The sequence below is a fragment of the Aotus nancymaae genome, unplaced genomic scaffold (genome assembly GCF_030222135.1).
Source record: "Aotus nancymaae isolate 86718 unplaced genomic scaffold, 86718_ANA_hifiasm-v0.15.2.pri h1tg000076l, whole genome shotgun sequence".
In the NCBI taxonomy this organism is placed as follows: domain Eukaryota; kingdom Metazoa; phylum Chordata; class Mammalia; order Primates; family Aotidae; genus Aotus; species Aotus nancymaae.
The window spans coordinates 21,515,512-21,532,779 of NW_026988491.1; the positions used below are offsets into that span (position 1 = coordinate 21,515,512).

Below are 17,268 nucleotides of genomic sequence, written 5' to 3' on the forward strand. Positions count from 1 at the left end.
TTGGTCCCCTAGGCTGGGTCCAGGGCCTGGCCCTGTGAGTGCTTGGTTGAGAGGCCTCATCACACATCAGGCTTGGTTCTCACTGTATTGCTGCCTGGAGTGAGAGGAGAGCGAGTGGATGGGAACACACATCTGCAGGGAAGAATGGAGGCTCTGTAGCCCTGTCAGCCACTCACTTGAAGCCTCCTTTGTAAAATGTGGGCTCCGCACCTGTGTCCTGGTTATTAGTCTGTGACTGTCCCACTGTGGCCTTGGTACACTGGGGCCCTGCCCTGGCAGCACTCGAGCACCTTCAGAGCAGTGACCAGACAGGGATGCATGGTGTGGCCGTGTGTCACAGCAGGAGACCATGGTGGCCATGGCAGGGTGCTCCATGGCAAGTGCTCCACTGGGTGAGCCAACACAGCCTGGCCAAGCCAGCTTGATTGTGGAGCACATGGGACATCCATCCAGGGGACCCCAGGCTGCTGACCTCAGCCCATCTCCACTGCAGAGCCTCACTCATGCCAGTGCAAAGTGGCGCCCACTTGCTGCAGCCCAGATGTCCACACAGAGCCGTGGGCTGGGAGAGGCCAGCGAAACCAGCCCCACCTGCCAGGCCAGGCACCTGCCCTGGAGCGCTGCTGTCACGCTGCTGTCACGCTGCCGTCCCGGCCGCCTTGCATGGCCCCTCCGTCCTCTGAGGCGCTCTGTTTCAGGAGTGGTTTCTCCTCCGGCCCTGTCACTATTCTGGCTGCTCTTCCCTGGGTAGCCAATTGCATATTCACGGAAGCTCATTCTTCCTTTTTTCTGAGCAGAGGGCCTTGTTGAGTAAATGTGGTCATTTTCTAAATGGCTGGCTTTAAGCGTTCATCAGACTTGAATTCCACAGTAATCCGAGTGCCCCGTGTCAGTGCGCTGGAGGCAGCTGAGGCTGGTGGCAGCTCAGGCGGACTTCTGCCCTCCGAGGGGCACGGGCAGAGGTCAGGCCTGGACAGCGGAGCCCCCTCAGGGTCTCCTAGAACTTTCTGTTGGTTTAGTTTTGTATCCACAGATTAACTTCAAGTTGGAAATGATTCTGTAAGTTCTTTGAAAACAACATACCGTTTCAGGTGTTTGTTGCTGGAGAACTCCTCACGGTTGCTGTGCTGAGAAACAGAGGTAGAGGAGGAGGACGGCCAAGCTGGGAACGTGTCCATCTTCTGGTCACCTGTTTGCTCCCTGCACCCATACACCCACTCATTCAGTCATCACAGTCACCTGACAGACACTCACTGTGTGTACCGGGGGCCGGGAAACAAAGATGACACAGACCTGGACCCACCCCTGACCAGCTCACACCCCAGGGTGGGCAGGGGCCCTGAGCACTTACGCCCCTTTCATGATGAATGCTTCTGTAGAGGTGGGCATAGAACCAAGAAGAGGGGAAGGCTCCCTGTGTGGGGTGTTTCTGGAAGCATCTAGGAGTTTTGATGTCTGGGTAGCCTGGCACTGCTCAGAGACAGGTGCCCTGCTGGAAGCCTGCCGTGAGGCTGAGCCCAGGGCGTGGGGAAACCTGTGTGGTGGCGTGGGTGTGGTTGGTCACCTTGTGACATGGCAGGAGGCACGGTGTTTGAGGGGAGGGCAGCAGTGAAGGCTGAGGAGTCTGGCGCCTTTCTCAGGAACTCTAACTTCCTTCTGTGGGCCATTTGCGTGGATCCTGAGACACCTCCTGGCACCCCCTTTTGCTCGTCCCCTGGGGGATGAGCAGCTGTGAGATTAAATCCTGCTGGGGCTGTGGCCTCAGGGGCCCCCAGGCAGCCCTGCTCTGTTCCCTCTGCTCGCCGCACTACCCTTTACTTAGAGACTGTGGGAGCCATTTCTTGGTAGTGAAGTTAGTTTTATTTAAAAAATAAATGTCTTTAATAAAGCGCCAGCTGATGAGAAGGAAGCTGTTAAGTGAACCACGAGCTGGTGCCGCCTCTGGACCTCCCTCCCTCCCTCCCTCCCTCCCTTGGTGTGGAGCTCCTGGCGTGGTGTCCCATGTGAGCCACCAGGACCCTCCTTCCTGTGCCCTGTGAGCCTGCGTGGTGCAGCGTCTGTGTGACCTGCCCTCTGAGGAGATCCCAGCGCACAGGTCTGAGCAGCACGGCAGCACCTTCTCTGGAGCCTCTCACATCCCACCCGGAAGAGTCTGATGCAGAGAGTCGAGATGAGAGTCTGCGTTTAACAGCTCTCCAGGCAATGATGATGAAGAGGAGAGGGAGGAGGAAGATGAAGACATGATGATGTCCAGCCCTATTTGGTACTGCCTCGGGTCACTGCCAAGCCCACTGCACCCTGGCACCAGGCCCTCCTCACCCGCAAAGTGGGCCCACCCGTTTCCTGTGCCCCAGCCATCTCTGACTCTGGCTCCTCCGTTTTTCGCCCAGCCCCTTTCAGAAGTGCTCCAAGGCAGGGGATGCAATCCTGGCCTACGTGCTGGGGGCCTTGGGCGATGGAGCTCGAATAGGCCCAGTGCAAAGATGACGTCTCATTGAAATCGTAGATTTTATCCTAACAACTAATGACGAGAATTGACTTTATGGCGTATTGTGTGTTGGTTTTGGTTTTAGTACACAAATAACGTTTTCAGTCGCTCACAGTCAGCTGTCCTTGCTGCTCGCCTGTGACCCTCCCTGCTTGCAGCCGACTCTAGCACTGCAGCTTCAGGTTCCCCGAGTCACATCAGGCACCAGCGTTCCCAGCCACTCATCCACCAGAATGTTCCACCTCGAAGCTCTCTCGGGGGCAGGGGAGACAGGTGGGCTTGCTAATGAAGAAATGCGGACATCTATGGCCATGTTTGTGTGGTGTGTGCCAGGCCTTTTCATAGAGCAGAGAGCAGACCAACCCCCTGTGATAGTAACTGAGTATCTGCAGTGAGCAGGTGCCAGCTGGAGGAGCTGCGGTACAGGCTGCCCTGCTGCCGGGGACCCCACCTCCACCTGCTTCCCTGGCCTGCATGGCCAGCTCGTACCTGTTCTCTGCAGGGCCCGGAGCCCTGGTGCTCACGTTTGCCATTGCAGAGGCAGCGCACAGTGGTGGGTGCATGGGTGCCTGTGGGTCCAGGCAGCCTCCTGGTGGGTAGTCCTGTGGGGTTGTGGCAAGGCAGTCCAGCCTACCTTGTGACTTCCTCCCAGGCTTGCCCCTGGGGCCGAGGGGAGTGTTTGCTGTTCTGCTTCTCCCAGTTCTGCAGTTTCCACAGTTAATTATTCACTATCGTGTGGGAGTAGAGCGTGTGTTGCTGCATCTACCCCAAAGTGTGAACCAGGGCCTCATCCTGCAGGTGTTCCTGACACCCAGCCCCACGGGAGTCCTGCCCCAGCACGCTTGCTCTGGTCAACCGAGGACAGCAGAGGTTTAGGGGAGGAGGGGGACAGTGAAGACAGAGACAGTGAAGGGACCAGCTCCCATCACAGCAGGGTCCCATCATAGGGAAAAGAGCTGCCCGTGCGTTCCCAGGACCAGCCTAGCGGAGCCTTCTTGGAAACCAGCCCCTGTCCTTAAGGGACGGCAGCTCCCAGTCCCGCGGCCCTGATGTCCAGGCCGGCACTCGAGTGTCTTCGCAGAGCTCCTGGCTCGTCAGGTTCAGGGCGTTGCTGATGGACCCTGCTATTCCTCTTCCCCCTGCTTCTCACTTGTTGCTGAAATATTGCAAGTTACCAGGGACTTGAGTGAAACAAACCAGTCCACAGAACACTAGCTTTTCTCTGGTATTCGTTTGTCATTTCTAGAACTTTCTTTGAGGGAATGAATGGCGATCCCTGTGAAGTTTTACAGGGTCTTTTCTCAGGTCAAGCCAGGGTGAGGTAAGCATGGAGAGAAGGAAGGTGTAACTTGGAAGTAGGGGTAGTGCAGAAAGAGGGCTGTCAGCAGCCCTGCGGTGCACCTGTTTTAAAAATCAAGGATCCACAATCTGGCTCAATTTGGCAATCATCAGCGATTATTATTTGTTTGTATAAAGGAGCATCGTTTCTTCTAGGCTCTTTAGAGTAGGATTTCATGGGCAGAACCTTGGAAAGAGGAGCATAGGCACCATGATCACTGGGATTTTCCTTCCGGGAGTGACAGCTCCAGGACTCAGCAGTGGGTGAGGCAGGGAGTGAAGGGCCCGAGCTTAGGCTGCAGAGCTGCCGCCCACCACAGCTTGATGACAGGAGCACACGTGGCTGGTGTGGAGCACGTGCTTCTGGGAATGATGCTTGGTAAATTCTGGCTCTTTCCAGAGGCGCAGCTATCTTCAGGCGTGTCCCCATCCTGGAATGCAGGGGTGTCATCCACCTGGTCCACCGCCCTCGTGTCCCACTCACCTGCTCAACTGTTGGGTCCAGGCACAGGTGGAGCATTTCCCTGGACAAGATTGGGCCCCTCTTGGGGAGCAGGCAAGCTTATCTCTTTTCTCTTAAGTCCCTCCTGGGACACCAGCTTGGGTCTGTGGAGCTTCAGTGGAATAGGGGAAAGAGCACCTATCTGTGGACACCCTGACCCGAGCCCCCCCATCTTCCTGGGTGTTAGGGCATGAAGTATCCGAACCTGGCCATCATTATAATCATCACATCGGCAGCACCACCATCTTTCACTTTCCTCTAGGAAGGGACAGCTGTCATCTCTCGTTAATAGATTCCATTCTTTGCTCCTCAGGTTGCCGCTTGGGATTCCCTGTCGGAGTGGGCTTCTGAGGCGGGTGCAGGGCCTTGGGGGCACAAGTGAACTGGGTGCCAGTGCCTCCAGAGGGCTCCCCTGACAGCCTTGGGGCCTGTGTTTGTTTTGTGCAGAGCAAGTGCACCAGCACCTGGACCAGCACGAGGTGAGATACCTGCAGTTTGCCTTCCGCTGGATGAACAACCTGCTCATGAGGGAGGTGCCCCTGCGCTGCACCATCCGCCTGTGGGACACCTACCAGGTGAGCTCCGCTTCTTGCCCCCTCCCCTCCGTGGGTGCCAGGAGCCCGGCCGTTCCCTGTCGCCTTCTGCCCTGGGCCTGTGTGCTGCATTTGGTTTTGCTATCACAGCACTCTCTCCATTGAAGTGTGATCCTTAGAAAGAATGCTCCTGGCCAGGCATGGTGGCTCACACCTGTAAATCCTAGCACTTTGGGAGGCCGAGGCAGGTGGATTGCCCGAGCTCAGGAGTTCGAGACTAATCATGAGCAACATGGCAAAACTCTGTCTCTATTAAAAATACAAAAAAATACAAAAATATCACCTGTAGTCTTAGCTGCTTAGAGGCTGAGGCATGAGAATCTCTTGAAGCCGGGAGGCAGAGGTTGCAGGGAGCCAAGATCGTGCCATTGCACTCCAGCCTGGAGACAGAGCGAGAATCTGTCTCAAATAAATAAATAAATAAATAGATATAAAACAGGGAAAAGAACTTCAGGCCATTCTTTTTGTGGCTGAGTTTCATTCTGCCTGCGTGGCGATGTGCTTGCTGACAAGTTACATTCTGAGCAAGGTGCTAGGAGCATGCGCGGGGCGCTAGTGACTGCTGTGAGTTTGAGCTGCTTCTGCCAAAAAACTCACGCCCGGGACTCACACCTTGTCTGTATTTTGAGTTGCGTATAATAAAGATTTTTTAAAATCACAGATTCAGTGCAGCATGAAATTTTCTACTCTTCACCAGTTCTGGTGAAATTCAGTTCTTGAGGAGATTGAGTTTTCTGGAAGAAGCCACCTCTGTTCCCTTGAGTGTCCTGTCACTTATTCTAGCACCTTTTCATTTTGTTGGAGATGTTTGCTGAAGCGGAGGCTGTGCTGTGGGGGGGTTTATGCGCCAGCCTTTCATCATCAGTTACAAATAGCAGGCACCATTATGTGGGATTAGGAATCAAATCTCTGCAGAGTGCTAAAGAGAGACGCATATGGGTGGTTTTCATCCCGACACCTCAAGAGCCAGGCTTTCTACTGCGGTGAGCACGGTGTTTCATGGGCTGTGTGTTCCGGCTTTGCAGGGGGGCAGCTGCCCCTGGAGGCTGATGCTGGGGGCGGGGATTTCTGTAAAGGGGAGCTCTAGGCGGCTGGCTTTTTCTAAGGCCGCGTAGGTCCCAAGCACTGCCTTGGTCCCAACATTGGAGCCTTTCCCATGGATGTCCGTGGTGTTGGTGGGTAAGGCTGGGAGTCCCAGAGCAGCTGGGGAGGGCCTGGGGGGTCTTTCTGACCAGCCCCTCCCCACAGGGCCTCAGGCTGGATGCATTCTTCCTGCAGGACTGGGTACCTGCTGGGCCTCCATGCTCTACAGTCTCTTATTCTGAGCCTGATTTGGTATGAGTCATCTAGAACGATGCCCCAAAGCTTTGCTTCTGACACTGGTTGCCGGCCACTGTGCCCTTGGTGGCTGTGTGTGTTTCGTGCCTCTGAAGTGCCGTATTTTGACTTTTGCTTTTCCTTTGTGCCGCTTGTCTGGTCCAGTGATCTCACCATGGAAATGATCACCAGTCAGCAGACTCTCATTGAAGTTCCCACTTGGGTTTTGCTCTTCTAAGTGTTTGGCAGCTACAGAATTTCTGGCCAGCAGCATTTGCTGGGACATAAAGCCTTACCTTGGGCTGTCTGGTTAAAGTAGCTGTCAGTCTAGTGCTATTAATCGACTCTCCATAATATTGCAGGAAACAAAACTTAATATCCTGTAAATTGCTAATGCTCTCCATTTTTGTGATTGGTTAGGCTGTTTGAGACCCAGACCTCCCTCATTAAACACAGAGTTCCTTGTAATACTGTCCCCATTACGAATAAATTAGGTATTAAGTCAGTCGCATTTTTGAGGAGCCAAAAAATGGATCGGCTTGCCCATGGTTCTGCACCGCCTCCCTAAAACTCCTAATAGGTATTAAAACTTTAAGCACAACTGTGGCATCTTTATTGAGTTAATTTTCTTGAAATTAAATTTTGTCATGAATTGACTCATTTGTACCAGGGACTCATTCTTGAACTGACAGTACCCTGGTTATAAACCTCTTCGTATCTTAAAAATTGGGGGTATTTCTATTTTACAGGGCCAAGTAACCATGAAATTGTATTGCATCTTTTGGCAATGAAAATACATAGTAATCATAGGAAAGCAATCGGGTGATTACTTTCCCCTAAACTGGGTGTTTATTAGCTGAGCCATTACAGGTTTCAGTTACTCTTTAACCCCTTACAAGGTAGCTTAAAATCCTCTTGGGACACGTGTCAATAAAAGGTTGTTTATAGGCACCGACGCTGTCCCAGGCCCTGAACTTGATGGTATATAAAAATGAATGAGGTGCATTGTGGTGAGCATGACAAAAGGCATGGAAGAAGGGCCAGTTATGCAGAGATAGCCCAGATGGGAGAGAATGACCCTCCACCCTGGGGGTCGTGTGCCCCCTCATGGATGCCTGCAGTGGCTGTGGGGAGGCAGTCCCAGCTCCTGGAAGAACCCTAGCCCGTGAGAGCCAGTTTGGGTCCTCTGTCAAACATGGATGCCAGCTTTCCTTTTTGCCCCCATTTTGGACAGCAGCAAAGACACACCCAGCCGTCTACGACCAGACCCTACTCTCAGATCTCTGGATGTCTCCTGCCTTCAGCAAGACAGAGATCTCTGGGCTTCTTTCCTTTGCTATTGGTTGGCAGCTGGAGAGCTGACTGGGTCCACTTTTATATTCCTCGTTGCCACTTATTCAGCCAGGCGCTCTTGTTCCATTTCTCTGTCCCCAATCCTCACTGCTCTGCTCTGGAGCCTGTTCTTCAACACGGTGGACATATGTGCTGGATGTATTGGACATACGTCCTTCCATCGTCATGTGGGGCTTTGCCGCACAGTGCATGAAGAAAAACAGTGCGAAGTTGCCAGGAATATGATCAGATGGGTGCTTCAGGTCTCACTACTGGGGCACAGGCTATGTTTTGAGTAGTTGATACTGAGCTGGGCTGCTCCTGGGTCTGAGCGTGCAGTGCCCAGTCCATGCTGCTGATGGTTTTGGGGCAGCTTGCCTCCATGAGGGTTCCCTACGGCACCCGCTCACCATGGCCCTAGCTCCTGGGTGCTGGCTACGAGCTGCCTTCTCGTTCCCATGTGGGATGACCCCTTTGGAGGGAGGGTGGCCATGGGCTCTGCTGAACCCTCTGGCTGTCTGGGCTCCACACAAGCAGAGTCTTGCTCTCTGAGAGCTGCAGTTTGCTAAGGTCAGAGGTACATCGAGGGCAGGAATGTCCCAGCAGCTCCTCAGCCTTCAGAGCATGGATGCCTTGCTCGTATGAACTTCCCCAGCATCGCTCCTCCAGCAGTGTCCCAAGGCCATGTGTGCGACCTCTGTTGTACTGTCTGAGGCCAGGCATCAACCATGAGGGAAAGTGTTCTAGTAATCAGTTGTTATGAGGAGGCAGGTGGGCCTGATACTGATGAACACGTGTTCTCTTCTTTCATTGATTCAGAAATAACTTGTAATGTTAAAGGTCAGGAATAGGGGATGAAGCAGGAACAGCCTCTGTAGCTGCCACTTGAGAGTGGGTCGGAAGGCCTGGCCAGCAGGCACCTTGGACAGCTCCTGGGGGAACTGTGTGGCTGGGCGCTGCCTGTCTCCGTCTCTGATCAGCAGCCTCGTTCCTCCCTCGATGTGAATATTTATTCCAGAAGCAAGCGTCGAGAGCCTGCTGTGCACTACACCATGCTGGGACTGGAGAGACCCGGGATACCAGACAGGGATGTCCCTGTCCTCACGGCGCTTACCTTCTTGTGGGAGATCAGGAACGGAGGCCAGGTGCGCGTGCGGCAGGCAGGACTCTGTGCGAGCGAGTCACAGATGCTGCAAAGACAATGACATCAGGAAGCCAGGGGTCACTTCTGAGTAAAGAATGAGAGGAAAGTGGCATTTTAAAACCAGTCACGCAGATGGGTAAGGAGGGAGATGTCTGTAACCTAGGAGCAGGGCTGAGCCCGCTTTTGTGGTCCCCCTGGTGTGGAAGGAGCAGAGGCAGGGACGCTGGTGGTGTGAACATGGGGGCCGCGTTCAAGGGGCAGAGGCCTTTGGGGGCTGCTTTTAGTGGTGGGGAGTGGGGACAGCCTCTCTGTGGATGTGTTAGCTGGAACCTGAGTGAAGGGAGGGGTGAGGCAGGTGAAGGTGCAGGGAGAGAGCCTGTGCAGAGGATGCTGTGGGCACCCAGGACACAGAACACTGTTACCTGGAGGATCATCTCCTCAGAGCCACCGATGTGGCGTGAGTAAAGTCAGAGACACCTCTGTGAACTCACGCTTCACTCACTGAGGTGGGTACAGGTGGCTACACACGGATGCAGGCAGAGACATGTACATACATGTGTGTCGGTGCTCACATGTGCATGGCCAGTGTGAACTCGAACCTTAGTACAGAACGGTGGCTACACGCAGACGCAGGCAGAGACATGCACATACATATGTATCAGCTCACACGTGCATGGCCAGTGTGAACTTGCATCTCACTCAGTAAGGACAGGCAGCTACATGTGAACGCAGGTAGAGACATGTACATACATATGTGTCAGCTCACACTTGCATTTCCTTGCTGTCAGCTGAGGGCCTAGAAGCAACGACACCCCAGGAGTAATGAGTGCACCTGCTACCTGGATCTTGGTTTCCAATTCTGCTCTCCAGTAAAAGGAACCCGGGTTCTGTGGAGAGGGGGCTGACAAGGGCTGGGCAGGGAGTGGACAAGCTAGCCCAGAGCATCTCACAGGGCCAGAAAGTGAGGAAGGGCTCACACCACCCACTGTGAAGGGTGGTGTTAAACCATTCTTGTGAGTCTGACCGCCTGATCTAATCACTACCTCCAATATCGGGAATTACAGTTCCACAGGAGATTTGGTGAGGACACAGACCGAAACCCTGTGTCAACAGTGGTCACTGACAGCTGAGAGCAGGTGCATGGGGGTGCGTGGGGCTGAATTCAGCCAGGATGAGGGAGCATCGAGTAAGTGGGGTCAGAGGGCATCAGTAAGTCTGAGAAGTGTGACTCTGAGGGGAGAAGGAAGCTCAGATGGGGGGGCAGGTAGAACCCGGGGCGGGCAGTCCCCCAGCGGGTGATCCCTGGGTGCGTGAGGCTGCTGGGATTGTTTGTCAGTATAGGGGAGGTGAGGATGCGGGGTCCTGTGCAAGGTTACCCCATGCAGGGCTGTGACTCAGCAGCAAAGGGGCAGGCGGGGTAAGCCGTGGAATGAAAAAGAACAGGTTCTGATGGGACATGCAAAAGCCAGGCTCTTTTCCCTACATTCCAGTGACTTAGGGAACATTCAGGGCTCTGAGTAGGGTGTCCCTGGCATCTCTGGATTGGCGAGTGAGCCTCAGCGAAGCCGGCCTCCTTGTCCTGGAAGTTTCCATTTCCAGTTTGGTGAAGGCCACCTCTCGTTTGAGATCCCCTGTTGCCTCCAGGGCCTTATGGACATCCTCATCGGTTACTTACTCGGCTTCAGAGTGGCTCCTCACACACATCCCGTGCAGGTGGGGAGGGCCTCTCTGGTGAACGGCGAACATCTCCAAGCTGTGCTTCTCCTATCCCCCAGTGATTTGATTCTTTTTTCTAAGAAAAGGATACATTTACTTTTGCCAGGTGAGTATTGCAAGATGACTTCATTTGGCTTAAGACATTTATTAAATTCCTTTCTAGTGATATCCAGAAGGCCACTTGAATTTTAATCGTGACACTTCTACCGCCCATATCCTGAAGCGTATCTTTAATCATCACTCCCCGCGCTCCTCACACAGGTCTGGCTGTAAATTGCAGGGGATGAGAGATGGCACTTGTCATCCTGGGCTTTGGATCTGGTCATTCCTCTACCATTTGCCTCCTCTCCTGGGGATCGGAGCCACCTCACACCGAGCTCAGGGTGGACTCCTGCTGAGGGAGAGTCCTCCCACTCCATGCCCCAGGGCAGGTGCTTCGGAGGGGCGTGGAGTGTGAGAATCTGTGGCCAGAATGCTTTTATACATGGAGGCTCTGAATTGCCCACTGGTTGCCAAACAGATCTGGGTCCTTTAACGAAAAGGTTTATGTGAGTATTTCACGGAAGTCCTGGTGGGTCCATGTTCTTTGCGGTGTCCTGAGCTGGGACGGAGGGCATTTCTACCCTAGTTCAGTGTTTACCTGTGCATCGTGGGAGAGCGAGTTCTTGATGCTCACCTCGAGGGGCTGCTGCTGGGACTGAGGAAGGTTTTTCCTTTGAGAATTGCCAGATGTTTTCTGTAAAGGGGTAGATAGTAAACATTTCAGGCTTGTGGGTCATGTGGACTTTTTCACAACTTCTCTGCTGTTGTAGCACAGAAGCAGCCACAGACGTGGACAGTGGGCGTGGCTATGTCCCGGTGAGACTTGCTACTGAGGCACCAGCGAGCCATGGTTTGCTCGCCTGCCCTGACCAATAGCAAGCGCCTGGCCCTGCACCACGCACAGAGTAGGCGTCAGGTAAGATTGTCTCCCCACAACCCTTATCACTGGGGTTTTGCCACCTGTGCTGCTGTTCACATTCTGGGCTTTATTGCCAGGCAGTGATTGTTACTAAGTTTTTATAGAAAGTGTAACTGGGGGTCTAGAAGCATAAGCACTTTGCCCAGGGTCCCCTTCCCTTTCATATTGTGTCCCAGTTGCTTGTATTTTTGCCTCCGATGAGGCATGCTGGGCTCCAGGGCCCTGCTGAGGCACCACGCGAATGCAGTTCCGGTCTCTTGGTTACTCCAGGCCATGAATGGCTGGAGCAGAGGCCGGGAGCCAGGGCTGTCACTGCCAGTCCACAGCTCCGTCTGGCCAGAGCTGCTGTCAGTGCGCTGTGGCAGTGGGGGCGCTGTGGCTCCCAGTCTGTGGAACTGGTACCTTGTCAGCCTGTTCCAGAGAAAGAGAGAGAATATGATACAATGACATTGGGACTCAGCGTCGCAGCATTCAGATTTCCATGAGGGAGGAGCTCTCTGATTGTGTTCCTCCTGTGCCCTGTGGGTCTGGCAGTTTGGCATTGCCATTTCTGAGATGCAGCCCCACAGTCCAGGACACCAGTCATGCCAGCCAGGGGAATGGGGTAGAGGTCAGGGCCAGGGCCAGGGCCAGGGCCTCCAAGCATGTGGAATGCTGGCTGCCTGATGGGACCCCCATCTGTCCGCTGGTGAGAGCAGCCACATAGACCTCTGCAGGCCCTGAGATGCATCTCCTAGAGGTAGCTTCGATCAAGAAGCAGCCTGTTCTGCCACTGATGCATCGTCATGGCACCTGTTCCTTGTTCACTAGTTTAGGTGAAATCTCTTGATTGTATTCATTTTCTTCAGCCTGACCAGTATAAGCCTTGCCATCCCTGGGGTGGGTGCCTCAGCAGGTAGCTGGAGGGGGGCCTGCACTTTGCAGATGTCCCTCATATCTCTCAGGGCAGAGCTTGATCCTGGCCACCTTGGGCCCAGAATCACTCAGCCCACGTGCAGTTATCGGCGCCTGCTCTGGATCGGGCTCTGTTCTTAGCACTCAGGCACAGCCACGGGAAATCTGGGCCTGCTGTCGAGGGCTCTTTTCCCAGAGACGGATGCTGACAGCAAACCAACAACATCTCTCAGGCACTTTTTTTTCAGTGATGAAGCCAGGAAGGCCGGCTCTCAGGGAGGGTGGCCAGGGGTTGGGGAGGGGCCCTGAACTGAGATCTGCACCACGTGATGGTTCCAGTGGGAGGATGTTTCAGGTCTCGAGTGCCTGGGCCAGGACAGAACAGGTGAAGCGTGTGGGGAGCAGCAGGCAGGGCAGGGCGAGGGGCCTGAGGTCAGGGCCAGGATACGGCTGCCCCCGGGCTGGCTGGAGAGGCTCAGCGCACCTGTGGTGCTCCAGGTGACTCGGTGTGGTCAGGAAAAGCCACTGTGGGGATTGAGATGGCGAGTGGGGGCCCTATCTAAGGCAGCAACCCCTGCCGCCTGCGGTTTCACAGTCTGGCTGGCGGCCGTTAGCAAGAATGTGATACAGGTGCCCAGGTGTGCTGGGGATGTGGGTGGGCACCTCATCTTCCCGGGGGTGGGGGAGGCTTCCTGGGGAGATGTGAGCAGGGTCGGTGCTGAGCTGCAACTGAGCAGGAGGAGGAGGAGGGTGGAAGGGTGCAAAGAGGGTCCCTCCACAGGGCACAGGTGTCCAGAAAATGAGTGAGAGCTGGGTTGCCCCGAGGAAGAGCATTCCAAGGCTCTGAGGGGCAGGTGGGTGTAGCATGCTCTATGTGAGGTGTGGTTGAGTGTGGCTATGCCAGGGTATTTGGATGCCAGGGCAGGACCGAGGCCGCCAGACTCAGGTGGGGCCATGTGGGAGGCTCTGCGTGCCTCACCCAGATGTTGCATTTTATCTCGGGCGGGTGCTGGGGAGGAGCCTGAGCAGGGCAGGGGTCCCCCTTTCACCCTCGGTCCTCACAGCAGCCCAGGGAGCTGGGCACTTGGGCAGAAGGGCATTGCCAAGGCTGTGCGGCCTGGCACTTGCCTCACCCACATTCCATCAGGTAGGGGGCCGATTGCTGTGTGTGTCTCAGGCCCTGCCCTTCCCTGAACCCTTCTGCTCTGGGCCTCTGTCCCGTGCCGTGCTGTACTGAGATTCTTCCTCTGGCTCCTGTTGCTAGGGATTTGTGCTGGATGTAAGCGATTTACTGGCTGGTCACTCTCTTCCTCTGCCATCTGGGTGTCCTCAGCCCTGCATTTCCCCAGGAGTCCTTTGGACTTGCTGTTCCGGCTTCTTCGGAAACCTGGGTGAGGGTGGACAGTGTGCTCCAAGTAGCGTACCTGTTGGGTCCTCTGCACTGTGTGCCAGGCAACACCCCATGGGGCTCTCCTGAATGTCCCAGGTGCCACAGCGTGGATTCTGTGGATCAGGTGTCAGTGAAACTGATGATCAGGTCAATTTAGTAAAGTTGGAGAACGTGGTCTCCGTATATTGTGCTTTCTCATGAGCCCATTAAGATTTCAGGTCGTAAGCTTTCCGTGCCTGCCCACCCACAGGAATTAGGCATAGATCACTGCCAGCTGGGGAGGGATTTTGAAATAATATTCGGCAGGACATGGCTTGTTGCTGCTGTTTGGAGGGAGGAGCTGGAAGATGGATGTATCCACTCCTTCAGAGTAGTCATGAAGTCAGTGTCCTGGGGATTTAGAGCTGTATTTAAAGAAGTATGTGGAAAGTCCTTAGCAACTTTAAGCTTGCTTTCTTCATGTTTCAATCACATGGGGTTTTATCAGAGCTTATTTGGGGCTCCAGGACTCTACGGGAGATGGTTTCTTCCCTCCACAGGCCTGGCACGCTCCAGCACCTTTGGACAGATGTGTGAGGTCCCCAAGGTCTGGTCTGGGTGCCTCTGGGAAATACTGACTCCCCAGGTGGGATCTCAGGACCCCTGTCAACCTCCATGGTCCTTCACATGGAGCAGTCTCTCCTCCCTCTGCGGACAAAATACCAAGCTATCCTTGGAGCAAGAAAAGTGATTTGTGTAACGTCTTTGGGCCCCTCTTGTACATTTACAATAGAGAAGATCTGTGTTCTTTCTGAAGTTACTTGATGGGGGTTGTGAACTGCGGCAGCTGGCACCCAGCTGCACAGGCGGCTCCGTGTTCATGTCACTCGGACTCTTTGGGCAACTGTGATGCACAGCCATGGTCGCGGCCGTACTCCTCTGCGGTTTGGCGGTCCACTCTCTGAGGAGTCAGTCCAGGCCTCCCCACTCCACAGACGTCCAGCTTCCTCCCAGAAGTGGTCATGCAGAGGTGTCAGGCGGCACCATTGTAATCTGTAGTGGGTGACCGGTCTGAATACATCTCCTTGTTCTTGCTCCGAAGTAGACAAGAATCCTTAGCCAGCTCCAGGGTTCGAATTTAATGGTAATGACATTTCCTAAGGAGAGATCAGAGAGTTCTTTCTGAATAGTGAAAACAGGCAGCAGAGCAGGCTCTGTTGTTAGCAGGTTAGCTTCTGGATGACTAGGTCATTTCTTGCTGACCAGTCCCTTACTGAGGCCCAACTGTGTGGACCAGGACAGTCAGTATAAAAAGCAGCTGCCAACCACGTGGGGACCGGCTGTGATCTGCAGCCACAGTGGCCTGTGAGCGGCCGGTTCCCGCCACTCATCCAGGAAACGGATGCTCTGCGGGGTGGAGCAGGGCTTGGTTTTGGTCCCAGAGCCCATGCCCCTTCTGGTGGCTGCAGCCTTATCTCCACGTTCTCCTCGCACCTGGCACTGCACCCTACAGCACCCCCAACCTCTGATTTTCGGAGGCAAGTGAAGAAAGCAGCAAGTCTTAGTGGGGACGGCCCTGGGTGGAGGTGGAGGTGAGAAGACCCGGGCCAAGGAGGTTCCCAGCCATGGGCCCTGGTGAGGGGGAGACAGGGCCCAAGCCCCTCAGATGGACTGGGTGACGCTGCCTGGGTGGAGGACATGAGGTGTGGTCCCCCTGTGGGTGTCTGTGTGTGTGGGCACACAAGGCCTTGCCCCCCAAAGAGGGTGTCCAAGTCCAAGTAACTTACAGGATGCTGGGAGGGCCCCGGAGTGGGACGGCCAGCTGTTTCTGACAGGTCACGGCTCGGGGGAGCGGAATGGACAGTCCTTGCCCCTCACTGTGCGGGGCTTCCCTCTGGGACGTGGGGGTATCCTTAGGTCCAGCCGCTTCCCTGGAGGAGAGTCACGGGCCTGTTGGGTCCCTGTCAGACTGGGAACGCTTTGGGCCCCAGAGTCCCTGTACCTTCCTTAGGAACTGGTTGGGATTTGTGCTAGGAGACTGTCTGAGAACACCCGTTGAGTGAGGGTATGGTAGGGGCCAGCTGGGGAGGGTTGCTCCCACCTGGCCTTGTGAAGGTGTGGCCACAGGAGAGAAGCCAGGGACACAGTGCCACTCACACTTGAGAGCTGGGCCCTGGAATGGGCATTGGACTTGGTGTCTGTGGCACTGGGTGTGGGACTGGGGTCTGTGGGTAGGGAGACTAGGGCTGAAGCTAAAACACACCTTTCCACCAGATCTGCTGCTGCTGTAGTGCGCAGGCCCCCTGACGCAGTGTCTCCTCCCTGCACGTGTCCAGGTTTTGACTGAAGAGGAGTCAACTGTTGATACTTGAGTTGATCGTCTCCAGGGGCCCCTCTGGGTCCCCCCAGATCCCAGACCAAGGCTGCGGGAACAGCGGGATGCCAGGTGCAGGGCCTGAGCAGGCCGCCTGGGGGCTTGTTCCCCAGGAGTGTGAGAAAGGCTGGTGGGGCCGCCCCATTCCAGGCCACAAGAGTTTACTTTCTATGGGGCATTTTTGCTAAGCTTTGAGATGATACATTCATTAATATTTTATCTGCAGTGTGACCTTAAGCAACTTGTCTAACTGCTTTAGGCCTCTTGTGGGATGAAGCCCCAGAGGAGGGCTTGCTTTCGCTTGCTGTGAGGATTTGTGTTTCTCCAGAAAATTAGCTTGTTCTTAGTGCGAGGGTGTGGCAGAGGAGGGCTTGGGGACCTTCCCTCCCCACATGGCGCAATTCTGTGAGATACCAAGACGAGTCCTGCCCTCTCGCTAGAAATGCATGGCCTGGGAAGATTTCTGACAAGATGAGAAAGGAATACACAAAGCATAGTAATGAAAGTTGCGTATTAAATAAAAATCATACACTTTTAGGAAAATGATGGAATTGTATCTTGTGGCTGGTGATTGAAATCATAGCCCTAAAGAGTTGAGTGGATCACCTGTGCCGGGCAGGGTGCTGGGCGCTGAAGGAGAGGGGTGCAAACCCTCAGCACAGACGTGTTCTGGGAACAGATAGACAGCCCCGGGCGGGGCAGCTGGGCGGAGCCACCAGTGATGGTGGCCGAGAGGCCAGGCCTGCATTTTGATGGGACTTTGAGAATGAACACTCAATAGACCTCATCCTTGATGGTGGAAGAAGCTTGCACCATACTGTGTGCAGGATTCAGAGCTGGGGTCTTCAGAGCCTGTCGGGTGCCCTGGAGAGGCGTGGAGGCTGTGCAGTTTGCCAGGCTCCTGCCGTCTGCCCCACTTCTTGCCTTTGCTCAAGCTGTGCCCTGTTTTCTGCTGCAGACTCTGCTCCTATCTCTGTGTTGAGTTGCCCATGGGACTTCTGCTTCAAAGCCCAGAGCTGACCCCAGCCCGGAGGCTAAAGGCAGCCCCTTAGTCTTTCTACACGGTCTCCTTCCCAGACCATGTGGGTGGGTGTCCTCTTTGCAAGTTGGTGCTTTCAATGAAGAGCACAAGAAAAAAGCCAGAGCAGGTCCCAGTGGAGGCAAGGTGCCTTCCAGTCCGCCCCGGGCTGCCCCAGCTCTGCTGTTCTTGCTGTGTTTGCGGATCCTGGGACTCAGCTCT

General features: G+C 54.8%; 1 protein-coding gene across 6 annotated transcripts in view; it reads left to right on the top strand.

Annotated features, from left to right (window-relative positions):
* Positions 1-17,268, top strand: part of TBC1D22A (TBC1 domain family member 22A) — a 383,821-nt gene that overhangs the window by 256,771 nt on the left and 109,782 nt on the right. For all 6 annotated transcript variants that reach the window (XM_064368239.1, XM_064368240.1, XM_064368241.1 and 3 more), the window contains one exon: positions 4,776-4,903. In XM_064368239.1, the coding sequence (XP_064224309.1) occupies positions 4,776-4,903 (128 nt within the window). The remainder of the gene's footprint in view (positions 1-4,775; positions 4,904-17,268) is intronic.